General features: G+C 36.7%; 1 protein-coding gene across 1 annotated transcript in view; it reads left to right on the top strand.

Annotated features, from left to right (window-relative positions):
• The first annotated feature begins 12091 nt into the window (after nucleotides 1-12091).
• LOC103261054 (WD repeat-containing protein 72-like) overlaps nucleotides 12092-15054 on the top strand; it is a 124547-nt gene continuing 121584 nt past the window's right edge. Inside the window, exon 1 of the mRNA XM_008058680.2 lies at nucleotides 12092-12118. Coding sequence (XP_008056871.2) covers nucleotides 12092-12118 — 27 coding nt within the window. The remainder of the gene's footprint in view (nucleotides 12119-15054) is intronic.

The raw sequence follows: 15054 nt of genomic DNA, 5'->3' as shown, positions 1-15054 counted from the left end.
TGGCCACCGCAGCCTCGACCTGCTGGGCTCCATGATCCTTCCGCCTCAGCCTTCCAAGTAACCAGAACTATAGGTGTGTGCTACCACGCCCGGTTAATTTTTGATATATTGTAGAGATGAGGTCTCTCCAAGTTGTCCAGGCTTGTCTTGAACCCGTAGGCTCAGGCATTCCACTTGGCTTGGCCTCCCAAAGTGCTGGGATTATAGGCTGAGCCACCAAACCTGGCCCTTTTTCATTTAAAAAAATTTCAATCTCTGTGTTTCATTTGTCACTTTGGTTGTTTATTTTCCTGATTTCATTGAATTATTTATCTGTATTTTCTTGAACTCTGCTGAGCTTTTAAAAAATACTTATTTTGAATTACTTGCCAGACATCTTCTTCATTTCTTTGCATCAGCTGTTGGGAGATTGTTAAGTTCTTTTGATGGTGAAATGTCTCCTTGGGTTTGCTTCTTATTGCTTTTCTTTGATGTCTGTCCATTTGATGGTGCAGTCACCTCTTCCAGACTTTATGGAAAAGTTTTGCTGTGGAAAAACCTTCCCTGACAGGAGGGTGCAACAGTGCTTGCTGGTGGCATGAAGCAGTTCTGGAGTCAGAGAAGGCACAACTGTGTATCTTTGTGCTGCTCTGTGAGCTGAGGTCAGCGTTAACCAAGATTTCAGGAATCCTCAGCGGACAACAGTGTGGACATCCACAGGGACGGGGAGGGTTGTTGGGGTCCTTGGTGGCAATGGTTGCTAAGGTCCTCCTGACCTCTTTTTCTCCCACTGAGGAAGTTGTGGCTGACAAGCTCTCTCTTGGCACTGGATCTGACTTGTGGGCCCATTCCTGGCACCGTGGCCCTGGTGTCTGATGACTTGTAGGACTGAAGCCTGAAGCATGGCATGCATGAGGGACTATGGCTCTGGGATCTGGGGTGGTGAGGGCACAAGTACCCGGGGTGCAAGCATTCTTTCTGGCATGTTGGTGATAGTGGAACAGTATGCAAGGGCTGGACGTTTGTGAGGTAGAGGGCTGAGAACAGGAGCACAGGGATATGCAGTGTTAGAATGGGTCTGGGGTCGGAACCAGACTCTCTGTGGCAGCTGAACTGGTGCAGGATTTGGACACATGCAGCAAGAGTGGGGTTTCTGGGTCTGGGGTTCAGTCTAGTTCTCCATGCTTATGGCTCTCATGTTTGAGACGTGGAAGGGCCCAGTGTGGCCACAGAGCCTGAGTCTGCGGTGTGGACACTTGCAGGATGACTGCAGCTCCAGAGCTGGAAATCGTGTGGGGTTTGTAAAGGTGGCAGCTCTTTCCCAAGGCAACTAGACAGGGGCTGGTCTTGGGTGAGGATGGGATGCACATCTGGGTCTCTGTCTCTTGGGTTTTCTGGCAGAAATGGTTGTTGTAGTAAGAGATGCTAGTATCCTCTGTGGAGCAGACCACTGGGGACCATGGCAACTTCTGCCCTGGGGCTAATACTGATGGCCTCCAGGAGTCTTCTTTGTTCCTGGCACATGGGTACTCTCCATTTCTTTGTTCCACTGTGGTGCTGCAGCTTCTTTAAAGGGTTTTTGAGCCCTCTCTGGGCTATTTTGGTTTGTGAATAGCTCTTTCTCTTTTTTCTCTCTCTACACACACACACACACACACACACACACACACACACACACACTCACATAAGCATGTACGTTTCAGTTTTTAACTTAAGCAAATAGTATCCAGGACTACTCTGAGACTAGACCTAGATATATGAGGAGTTAGAAAAGACCAGATTCAGCCTCTCTTCCACCAGCTGCTTTTATTGTGGCTAGGTTCTCAGCATTGTATTTGGTTACTCCAAAGAAAGTTTGACAAGGAGCATGTCCCAAGCCAGCTCCCATCTGTTTTAGAAACTATAGTGCTTTGGGCTTCAAAATAACCAGACTTGAGCTGTATAGGATAGAGTGAAGCTTTACCATCTTTTCAAGGACAGAAAGAGGAAGGCATTTCAGAAAGGAAAGAAAAATCCTTCCTAACCTGTTTGTGTTCTATGTGAGATTGTTTGATTAACTTAATAAAAGTCTTCTTGTATGTATATAATAATGACATTTTGCTAGTATAGTAATTAATTAGCTAATGTATTAATTAATTTGCTACTGGAATGGAGACTAGGCACTCATTATACCTTGTGTCATAAATCTTCATAAACCAAGAAATTCTTGCATCAATATATGTATCAGTTCTAAGTTCTATTTTTTAGACCAAATAATCCTAGAGTAAAAATTATATGAAAGCATTTTAGCATAGATATTAATTTATCATTACATTTATTAAAAATTCTTTCAAATTTTTTTTCTAACTTGAGTTTCCTACCTCAGTCAATCTTCAGCAGTGCAAAGCAGCAAGCAAGAGAGCTTATACATTAGAAAAATGACTAGTCTTAGGAAATAGGGTAAGGCAGAGGGAAACTAATATGGGACTGTCCATCAGCTAATGGAAATATGTATTTTAAGGGAGGTAGCAGAATTCCCAGAATAAACTGAATCCCAATGGTAAACAGCCCTCAGAGACAAGGAGGTAGATAGGGAAAATAGCATTTAAGTTGTACTTTCCATGAAAATTTTATGTGGTTATGTGTATTAAAACAGTTAAAGTAGATGGCATGTCTTGATGTATTTGAGGGGGAAAAATATAAAAGCATTTTCTTTTCCTGGATATCATGTCAGTAATATATAGAGTATCTTGACTTTTCAGGTATGGTTTATGTTGTAATTTAAGACTTTCCAAAATACAGTGTAGCAGTATTGGTTTTCGTGTATCACTAATGGATCAAGGCTGAATTTTAGGAAGTGAATGCCTGACACTACAGAGAGGACCCTGACATTTATGGATAGTAAAGAAACCTCTCTCACTCTTCAAACCACAGTCCTCATATTAGCCTCTCTTATTATGTTGCTGTCAATGTGCTCCTTTCTAGATAATAAATTAAAATGTGTGTTTACATTTGTGTATGCATGTATATAAATTTCTTTTTATATAGAAATGAGATTATATTATAGAAGCTTTTCTAAAAGTTACTTTGTTAAGTCAAAAATATTTGGCAGACATCCTTCCATGTCGGTAAGTACAGACCTATCCTGCTTAGATTTTTAACCAAGACTCTGATAATTACTATTTTAGTTTTCTCTTGTAGAAAAATATTTGGTGGGGGAAAGCAATTTAGGACTCTGTCCTAATATGCAATCAATCATTACTAGCTTATGCTACCAAAATGGATCCCAGTATTCTTTCATTTACCTAATATTACTGCATAAATTGACTTCAAATGACAGGGATTAAAGAACATTGCTTACTTACATGAATGGACCTAGAAAAACGATTTCAACTTATGCAATATTAAGAAAATGTATGAATCAAATGATTTTTCTAAAGCAGCAACAAAACCATACCAATTAAAAGTACAGTAATCTACCATCCCTATTTTTATTTAACTTTTTTTCTGACAGTTTTAGCAAATGCCAAAATATAATGAGAAATAAAAATAATAAAAATGGAAACAATGAAGCAAATTACCTTTATTCAAATAGAGTAATGTACATACTGCATAAAGAATATTAATAGACCAGAAAACTTAATAATACAAAATAGTTAAGTATGATAGCTAAAAACAAAACATATACCATATAAGTAGCACCAATTAGAAAATACAATGAAATTAAAATCCCATACAAATAGCAATAAAAATATAAAAAATAAGTAGGAATAAATTTAATAAAAAATGTTCAAGATCCATATGAAACTATATTCTAAAAATTACTGAAAAAATGATTTAATAAAATGATATAGTCTTAGAGGGAAATCACAAGCACATTATTTTAAAGATCTTAATGCTCACAATATTATACATTTAATAATAATACATTTCAAAATCTCCTTGATGGGTTTCTGAGAATTTGATGAGTTAATTATAAAATTTGTAAAAATAAATGTATAAATTGAGCTAAGAAAACTTAGGAATAGAATAATAATGAACCAGAGGCTTCCTTCTCAAATGTCAAGCATATTAACTGTTTATCTACACACACACACACACACACACACACACACACACACACAATAAAGCAGTAGTAGTTGGTACTAGTTCAAGAGTAAACAAATAGATAAATGGGAACAAAAGAAAGTTCAGGGATGAGCATGTATATAAATCATAGTCTGCTCTTTGGAAAATATGGCACTTAAAATCAAAGAGAAAAATTAATAAGAGGCTTTTGTATTATTGAGTGTAAGTTTGGCATAAAATATAAAATTATATTCCCACTTCAGATGAATAAAACTTTGAAATATAGAAAGATTAATTACTAGAAAAAAATTAGATAATTTTTTAGTAGTTGGGCTGCAAAGAGCTTCAAAATGGCAAAGTTTTTAAAAGATACATAAAAAAAGATTGTTTTTACTATTTAAAATTTAAAATATATATATATTGTAAAAGCCCCCAAAACCTGTAATGAAATTTAAAAGCCTAACGATAGACTTGAAAAATCTTTGTAATATAGACATTAGGGGATTATTGCCTTTTTATATAAAGAAACTCTTAAAATTGATAAGGAAAAGAAAAATAGTAAAATAACAAATTGGGCAAAAAGGAAAAGAAAGTAAAATAGCAAATTGGGTAAAGATTGTGACTTAAATCACAGAAAAATAGAAATAGTTGTTAAGCTTTTCTCACTAAAAACCAGCAATGCAAATTTCTTTTTATCATATTAATAAATATTAAAAGAAGTACCAAATTATTTAATAGTATGACAAAATGCACTCATTTAATAAAATACCCACATTTGTGGAAATGTGTTTTGAAACAGGCTTGCTGGAGCAGTCTAATAACAATTAACCACTTTAAAGGTACATATCTTTATAACCTAAAATTTCATTTTAAAGAATTTAAAGTGAATCATAAAATTATTCAATGATTTTAGGCACATGTATTTTCAGAAAAGAGAATGCATTGATTTTCCTTTGTAAACTGTGGAGAAATGGCTTATGTACGGAAAACTTCTGTCCTTTTCCAAATTACCTCAAATTCTATATCATTAAGATTTTGAGAAGACATAGTCCAAAGTCAGGGCAATGATATGCAAGATACCAGGATCCAAGAGTGGGAGGATCCTAACTGAAGCTCTGGTATGGACAGGTACCACTGATGAAGGCACTCTATTATAGAACAGGTTGACTTTTGACTGACCCTGTAATTAGGTGCTTAAATGGGCTAGTGCTGCGAGACATTTATTTTTCACTTAGGTGACAGTTTCTTAAGTGAGTTTCTCTGGTCACACAGAGGTTAGAGTTGGACTAACTGGAATGTACAGAACTAATGCCCAAAGGCTGTATCCCAAGTATACTTAAACAAAAACATACTTAATAATCGTTTTTTAAAATGTGCTAGTTTTTATTTGTTATTTTTGAAAAAACCTAGAATTGCATCTTCAACCATTATATTTCAGTATTGAATATTCAAGTTACTAGGAGGAAAATGTCATGAAATCAGTATACTTGCCCTCCATGATTATATAATTCAAATTTATCTGGCACTTTTAGGTTCAATGAAGTCAAAGTCTTCTGTAAAAGACTCATGTTTTATGAACTCTTAACAGAAAATATTCTTGCTGATATAATACATGAAGGCTGAGGCATGCTCAGCTTTTAAGAGATTGGAGTGGGTGAAGAATAATGATTTGTATATATATATATGATGATAATAAAAGATAAAGGTAGGGAAAGAAATAAAATCCCATGGAAAGTCCAAGAAAGCAAAATTACAACTGGAGGGAGGTCTCTTGGGGGAAATGAGCTTTCTTGAGGAGAGCAATTTCTATAGATGTGTTTTAGGGCATTCTCAGTGTGAGAAGAGATGTGTGTTAGGGCATTATCGGTGTGAAAAGAGACACAAAGGCAGAGAAATCAGAAAGGGCCATAAGGCCAAGACTATTAATAGCTGAAGAATCAGGCAGCAGTGCCAAGCACAGACTGCAATTAAGAGAGGAGGAAAGAGATGAATTAGACTGCAAGCTGCATGCTTCAGGGACGGTGTCCGTCTTGCTTACTGCTGACTCTTCCACATAAAGCACATTGCCCAGCACATAGTAGATACTTAGTAAACATTTGATGGATAGATGGATGAGTGAATGGTTAATTATTGTTAAAGGAGGAGACATGGTGTGAGAGGTATTGAAGAAAAAGGACTTCAGAGAAGAGAAGGCAAATATTATATCTACATATAAGCTTGGTAAACTGGGAGAATGTTACTGCCATTACAAGAAATAGAGATGTCAGGAGATGAAGTGACTTTCTTAATGAGAATCATAGTGTTGCAGTAATCATGGATTGATAAGCATCTTAGAGCACAAATACCTTCTTGCTATTTTAAAGTTAGAGAGTTTTTTCTGATTTTTCAGTACATTTCACTATGTTTTGAAAAGCAGTATGTACCAAAAAGGGAACGTGATTAGAAGGAAATATAAAATCTTGATTACAAACCTAGAAGGATATTTTGTTCAAGTACCAATAACTAAATGCCACTTTTCCTGACTTCCAGGACCATGATTAAACAAGCCTTTGGCATGTTGCCATGGAGTAGAAATCTGTCATTGTTCTTTCTTGTGTCGTTTTTCTATTCCGGGGTAGCTCTCTGTCTTATGATTGGAAGAAAATGAAAGCCCTGCTGGACTGGAAATTAGACCTGAGCATCTCTTACTTTACTCAGGCACTGGGAGTATTTGGCAGTGATGGAGCTCCATTTAGATAGCCCCCATTGTGGTGGTGTACATTTTTCATCTCACTCTTGAAAAAAGACTTTGTCTAATGGTATAGCTAAGAGGTTGGACACACATTTCTTAGGAATTATTCTTAACTCTTTTGTTGCTGAAGTGGTGATAGTGAAGTTGAAGTTTATGTCTGTTCACTTCCTTACTTAGAGTTAAAAGAAAACAGATTGCTTTCATTAGTCAGTATTATTTTGTGCTTTCACTTTTTTCTGGCTGTGTAGGTTAATAATTTTTTTATTCAGTGAACTTTCTTGAATATTACTATATGTAAAATATTGATTTTGGAAGCAACTCCCCCCACCCCCAACACACAAAGGAATCTGTGTGAATCCTGCCATCAAATAGCTCGCATCTGAAAATACAGTTTCTGGATTGAAGGAGATTCACTCCCTGGGAAAGATTAAACTTCCACAGATGAACAATTCTGGTACTGCCTAAGGCTAAATATGTGTTACAGAGTCATTCCTAAAGAGCTGAGAGGAAAGAGAAATAGGGCTAGGGAGCACAAGGATGAAGCACTACAGGAGGTAGGGTTTGGGATAGAACCTGAGAAAAGGGGAAGAATTGCTATTGAGGTGACAGGACAGGCAAAAGTGCACATATAAAAATGAGTTAAACATGTAGGGGATCAGTCAGAGAAATCTGACCAAATAAAGGAAAAGGGGTGTGAAGTTAGACAGAAAACAGAATAAAGGGTTTGATTGGAAGAACAAGCCCAGTGAGTTTGGACTTCATTCTATAGGTACTTGGGTGCTATTGAGACTCTAAAAGCAATGTGATGAAAACATTTTTTTGTTGTTGTTAACTATATTACTCCAGTGATGTTGTGCAGACGGATTGAGGCAGGCAACAAGTAAAGATGTTTTGGGGAATGTCGTATTAAATGATGTAAGGTACTCACTTTAATGGTTAAAATATAAAAGATGTTGTGCAAGAGAAATGTTTTTACTAGTGTAAGAAGATCTCAGATCCTAATATTAAAACATTTTTATTTCTTTTTAATTATAAGATTAGTTGTCCAGGATAAAGCTATAAGGGATGCAGCAATAAAAAGTATGTAATATTGATATATGTTACAACATGGATGAATCTAAAAAACATGCTAAGGCTAAGAAGCCAAATGAAATAGTGAATGATTCCCTTTATATGACATGTCCAGAAAAGGAAAATCTATAGAGACAGAAAGTAGATTAGTGGTTGCCTGGGAGTAGGAGTCGAAAAGGGAATGATAGAAAGGGATCTTTTTGGGACAGTGGATATGTTCAAGAACTAGATTATAACAATGATACGCAATTCTGTAAATTTACTGAAAATCATTTAATTAAAAACAACAAGTATGCAAATGACCATAAAGATGTTTTAAAAAGAAAGAGATTGTTAAAATATGGGCTTGGAGTTCAAATACCTGGATTTGAATGTTGGCTCTACAAGTTGTTTCCTGTGTGATTGTGGACAAGTACACAGACAAAATTATCTATGTCTCAATAGCCTCCTTTCTCAGAACCAATGACACATACTCCATTTGAGTTTCCTAATGATAATGACTAAATAAGTCTTGAGCTTAGTCTTGAGCAAGATAAACTCTCATGTAGTGTGGATTCTAAATGCATAATTATCTAATGAAGGAGAATAGATGATTGACTTAAAATTATTTGATCAGAAAGCAACATTGTCTATATAATTTGTAATGTTATTGATAATGTTTGTGATGTATGAACTGTTTAAAATACGGTTAATAGATTTAGTTGAGAGAACCTCTTCCTCCAGATTTAATTTAATTTTTTAAAGTTTCATTGTAGTTAGTTTGGGTATGTATCTTAAAGGTTTATTTAAAAGCTGAACTTATTATTTTGTCTTTACAGTCTTATATTATAATTAGTTGTATTTTGGAATAGTAGATCAGATTATGATTGACATAGTCAAGCATTTTCAACCTATTTTCTTGATCTCCATGTTGATCATGAAATGGCCTTAACTGGGATGTTAGCATAGAAAAATGCTACCTTAATTGACAAAGCATATTTTAAAAATTGAATGACATATCCTGCATTCTAGAAATTAGTAAAAGTTTTATGCAGAATAAGTAATAGTAAAATGTAACTTGAAACAAGGTAGCAAAAATGGATCCATTGAAGCAATAAAAGAAAAACACCAAGCACCCCCAAAATGAGAATTAATTGTATTACCAAAGTTTGCAAATTGGTTGCTTGTAGCTTTGAATGCATTTTCCTTAAGAAACAATGATATGAAGGGTACTTGGTTTCTAGTTCAAGCTTGGATTCTAGTTCACGAAAGTCCCTGTAACCCATGATGAAATGGCATGTGTTTGTAACAGTATTTTAAATTTTTAAACCCCATCAAGTCACCTTTATAGTGATTTTGCAAGAAGATAAATTCTAAGCTCCCACCCAAGGATAATGGGGTTCTCAAAGCCTTTATATCCTCATGTGTGTAGGGCTATAGATGGCTAGGTAAAAATGATCTCAAGGCACCATTAATTTATGATGTTTATAAGTAAAGGGATCTACCTAAGTTTGCTCCATAAGTTGTGTTTTTCTGATTGAAAAGGTAGTCGTATAGGCATAGTTGCACTTCACAAGTTGAGTTTCCTACTTTTGTCTTCTTTTAGTCAAAATGGCACCAGAGCTCTACCGGATGATAGGGTGATAAACTTGTATATCTTTAAATGAGGACTACTTACTGATCTACTATAGCCTACATCCAGGATCTCCCTCTGGCTCTGGGATTGTCTGGGAAGACGCTAAAGAGAGCCTAATACCTGAAAGATTGCCACTCTGCAGTTTCTCAGATCACCTCAATAACACAGTTGGGGGAGGGAAAAGAACTTCTATACCTGCAAAAGTAGAGCCCCAACTTGTTCCCCTTTGCTTTGGCTCATTGCTGTTGTGTGGAAGCAGAAGGTCTACTCTGGGCCTCCCTGACACTCCCCTGGCAGGGATTGCAGAGTGCAGTGGCACTGCCTTGCACCATTGACTTTGCTTCCTGGTGAGGGTGGAGGTCAAGCTACTCATTCAGCCTCTCTGATACCAACTCAGTTGGGGAAGTGGAGGGTCAACTCATTTTGCCTCATTGTCCCCTAGTAAGATAAGAAGTTCAACTCCTGCTCAGTCTCACAGGCACCAAGGAGAGCGATAGACAGTTTTTCCTTTGGTGCCAGCTGGACTATGGTAGATATTTAGAATCTAAAGAGTTTTTTGTTCTGGTCGGCTTCCCTTTTCTCAGTTCTTTGGTTGGAGGGAGCAGACTTTCCTTGGAGCTATTTTGGTTTGTGCCTACTGGCAGTTTGAGGTCACTGGCTTCACCAGGGCCTCCACTAAGACATATGGGAGATGAGGAGAAAACCCAGAAATTCATCACAGTTGTTGTCCCTCAGGTCCTGAGGTCCCGAGCCAGGCAGCTTTTTTTTACCTTCCAGAGTCTTACTATGTTTGTTTGTTGTTTATGTCCAGGATATTTTAGTTGAAATAGGGAGAACCTCAGTTTTAAATATTTTATAATTTATATTGTGATGCACTTTTAAATTATAAATTCCTCAGGTATACATGTTATCATTTTCAAAATTTAACTTTTTATGACTGATTTGCAAATTAATTGCAACATTTAAAGAGAATGAGGACCTTAACAGATATGGTTTCTTTTAAATTTTTTGAGATTCTATTTTCTGGATTTAAAATGCTCAATATATGCAAAAATGTATATTTTTATATCACGGGTACTCATGTTTATATTGTACATTTGTGTGTGTGTGTGTGTGCACAAGTGTGTGTACAGCAACTTGAAAATAATGTATGTTTTCTATTTTATAAGGGTAGGTATGTCTATGCGTATACGTTTTAGTATTTTCACACATACCTGTTTTGCCAAAATTATTTTGTTTAATATTTTTAGTATAGAATAGTTCGTCCCCTTAAGTTCCCTGTTTTTGATACATAGAAATGTGCTAAAATCAAGTACAATAATTGTGGTTTTGTCAGTTTATTTTCAGCACAGATGTCTACAGATGCCCTGCTTATTTTGAGACTATGTTGCTAGGTACATATAAGCATTGATGATTTCCTCTTGATTGATTTTATTCTTTGTGGTCCTATTATGAATGAAATTGTTTTCTTAGTTTTATGTTTGGATTGTTCATTGCCGGTATATAAAATACGACAAATTTTGTAAATTGATATTGTGTATACAACCTTGCTAAATGTGTTTATTAGATCTAATAGTTTTTGTGAATACCTTTGGGTGATATACACACACACACACACACACACACACACACACACACACACACACACCCCTTAGGATGGTGTGTGTGTGTGTGTGTGTGTGTGTGTGTGTGTGTGTGTGTGTGTGTGTAATGTGACAATTAAGTTCACAAACTCACCACTGTGCTCTTTTGTTGACAGCATTATACAAACAACTCGGTAAGGTTTTATAACCTTGGTATATCAGTGTCTCACAGTTGTGCTTGTGTCGTGTGGAAATGTTTTGCTGAATGGCACTCGTATGTTTTTGTGTGCCATCACAAGAATGTCAGAGCTCAAATTAGAGCAATGAACAAACATTAAATTTCTCACTAAACTTGGCAACCCCTTGGGGTACCCTCCCACTATGGGAGTTTTCCTGTCCTCTCAATAAATCCTACTTTCTCAAAAAAAACCAAAAAAACAAAAAAAACTTGGCAAGAGTGAAAGTTAAATCAGGGACATGCTAGTCCAAGATTATGAGGCTAATACCATGAAGAAAATGGCAGTGTACAAATGGATTAAACATTTTTTTCTGAGAGGAGAAGAAACATCACTGATGAAGAGGTGTCAGGATGGCCAGTAACAAACAGAATTTACAAAAACATTGCAAAAATTCATCGAATTGTGTATCAGAATCATTGCTGACTGTGAAAAGAATAACAGACCAAATAAAAATCAATAAAGAAACAAAAAATCTTAACAGAAAATCTTGGCATGAGAAAAGTGTATGCAAAAATGGTCCAGAAGGAACTCTTGCATCACAACAATGTACCAACTGACACGACACTGTCTGTGAGAGAGTTTTTAGCCAGTAAACAAATAACTGTACTGGAACACCCTACTCACCTGATCTGGCCCCCAGTGACTTTTTTCTTTACCCAACAACAAAGGAAATATTGAAAGGAAGACATTTTGATGGCATTCAGGCCATCAAGGGTAATACAACAGCAGCTCTGATGGCCATTTCAGAGAGTCCCAAAATTGCTCCAAAATGGGTGGACTAGGCACTGGTGTCAGTGCATAGCTTTCCAAGGGAAGTACTTCAAAGATGACTGTAAGGATCTTCAGCAATGAGGTATGTAGCACCTTTTATAGGATGAGTGCATGAACTTAATTGCCAGACCTTGTAAGCCATCTGTAAATAGAGACAGATGTTCTTCCTTCTTTCCAATCTGGATTCTTCTCTAATTTACTTTTTTTCTTAATCACCCTGACTAGAACTTCCAGTATAATGCTAAACAGAAGTGACAAGAAATTCTTGTTCCTAATCTTGAGGGAAAGCATTTGTCTTCCACAATTAAGTATGAGGGGGAACTCCCCAAAATTTGGAATTATCTTTTGGAGAGCAGGCCCCTTGTAGTACAGGCTTCCACTGCTGGGTCAGTGTACTAGCTAGTGTTGTTGGGAGAGGCTGCATTCTGCTTTAGAGCTTTTTTTTTTTTTTTTTTTAGATTTTTTTTTCAATGCGTTTGCCCATTTCATGATGTACAACACGCAGCCATGAAATTTTGTTTTCTGTTGCGAAAAAAATGCGGTAGAAATGGTGTTGGGCTACAGACAGCTTACAAAGACAATTTTCTGAGTTTATGAACGCTTTTCCCATTTAAAATAAGGTGAAACCAGGCACAGTGTCTCACACTTGGAATCCCAGCACTTTGGGAGGCAGAGGCGAAAAAGATTGCCTGAGCCCAAGGGTTCAAGATCAGCCTGGGCAAACTTGGTGAGACTTCATCTCTCCAATAAATCAAAAAAATTAGCCTAGCATGGTGCTGTGCACCTGTGATTCCAGCTACTTGGAAGGCTGAGGCAGAAGGATTGCCTGAGCCCAACAGTCGAGGCTGCAGTGGCAATGAGTGTGCCACTGCACTTTAGCCTAGGCAACAGACTTTGACTCAAAAAAAGAAAAAAAGTGAAATGTCAATTGACAATCAACCTCATTCTGGGTATCCTTTGACCTGCCAAACTGAAGAAAATCTGGTACGAATTCTTCAAATCATCTTGGAAGAATGCTGTTGGACTATTGACTATTGATGAACTTGTGAAATGGACTAGGGTGTCATGGAGTTTCCCGTCAGTGAATTTTATTTGAAAATTTCCACAAGAAATGAGTTTTAGCAAAATCCATGTCTCACCTGCTCATGCCTGAACAAAGAGACAATCGCTTGACTACCCACCATGCTTTGAAGAAGCAGTTGGAGGTTAACCTTGATTTTTTTTTTTTTTTTCCAAAATCATAAGTGGAGCTGAATCTTGGTTCTACGGTTACAACCCTGAAATGAAACAACAGTCTAGGAAATGGAAAACTGCCACTTTCCCACAACCCAAAAAAAGCACACGTGAACTCAAATGTGAAGATAATGATTATTTGTTTCTTTGATGTGAGAGGGATTGTGCACTCAGAATTTGTTTCTCCAGATCAAATGGTCAACCAAACTTTTTATCTGGAACTTTTGAGTAGGTTGTGTCACAATTTACAGAAGAAACGTCATGAGTTTTGGCAAACAGGTGGCAGGTTCTTCTACCATGACAATGCATTTTTCCACGCCACTTTGAGTGTTCTACAGTTTTTGATGAAAAAATGGCATGACCCCCATGCCCCACCCTCCCTGTTTACCCAATCTCACCCCCAGAGACTTTTTAGTTTCTCCAAAGGAAAAAAAATCCTCAAAGGGAAATGTTTGCCTATGTGGAAGAGGTGAAACAAAAAGCAACAAAAGCACTAAAGGATACCAAAATTGATGAGTTCAAAAACTGTTTTGATCAGTGGAAAAAGCATCTCAACAGATGTATTGCATCAAGTAGCAAGTACTTTGAAGGTTACTGAAGTTTAAACATGTAAAAATAAATACACAATTTAAAAATATATTCTGTTTTTTCTGAGGGAGTTCCTTCTCCTTACCCCTCCCCCACACTGTATAATGTTACGTGTGGGTTTTTCATAGATGTCTTCCATCAGGTTTACTACTTTGTTGTGTATTTTTTATTATAAAACTGTGTTCGATTTTTTACAAATGTTTTTTCCGCATCTTTTAAGATGATCATATGTTTTATTCTTTATTCTGTTAATATGATGCATTATGTTAATTGATTTTCTGTTAAACCAACTTTGTGAAAAAAAAATACTAGTAGATTATGGTGTAAAATTCTCTGCGTATATTGTTGGATTTGGTTTGCTAGTATTTTGTTGAGGATTTTTTTGCTTATAATCATATGGGTTATTGATCTGTAGTTTTTTTATTTTGTGATATCTTTGTTTTCAGTATCAGGGTAATACTGGCTACCTAGTATAAGTTAGGAAGTGTTCCCACCACTTCTATATTTTTAAAGTATTTGTGAAGAATCAATTTTAACTCTGCTTTAAATGTTTGGTACTTCACTGTTTGAATTTAACAGTGAAGCCATTTGGATCTGGCCTTGACCGCCTGTGCTCAGGTCGTCCTTCTGCCTCGGGCTCTTGACTAGCTGGTACTACAGGTGCGTGCCACCACATCTGTCGTGTGTGTGTGTGTGTGTGTGTGTGTGTGTGTGTGTGTGTGTGTGTACAAATGAGGGCTCACTATGTTGCTTAGGCTGGTCTCAAATGCTGGGATTACAGGCATGAGCCGCAGTACCCAGGCTGTTTTTCTTCTTATACCAGTTTTGGTAGTTTATGTCTTTCTAGGAATTTGTCCAATTCATCTTGATTTTTTAATTTGTTGGCATATAGCTATTCATAATATTCTTCTTTAATCTTTTTACAAGTTTATATAAGATAAGTGATGATGCTCCCTCTTTCATTACTTTGTGTATCTATACTCAAGGGGAAATATCCACGTCAAAAGATTTATGGCAATGGAAGTTTTGGCAATGGAATTGAGGCATGGCACACATGATTTAAAAATGTGATATCATTCGGGCTCGGTGGCTCAGCCTGTAATCCCGCACCTTTGGGAGGCTGAGGTGAGTGGATTGCCTGAGCCCGCGGGTTCGATACCCGCCTGGGTGGCGAGACCTCATCTCTACACAAATAAA

This window comes from Carlito syrichta, unplaced genomic scaffold (assembly GCF_000164805.1).
Source record: "Carlito syrichta isolate Samal-C Ts95f unplaced genomic scaffold, Tarsius_syrichta-2.0.1 Scaffold303577, whole genome shotgun sequence".
Taxonomy (NCBI): Eukaryota; Metazoa; Chordata; class Mammalia; order Primates; family Tarsiidae; genus Carlito; species Carlito syrichta.
This window is presented reverse-complemented; position numbering and strand designations above follow the sequence as displayed.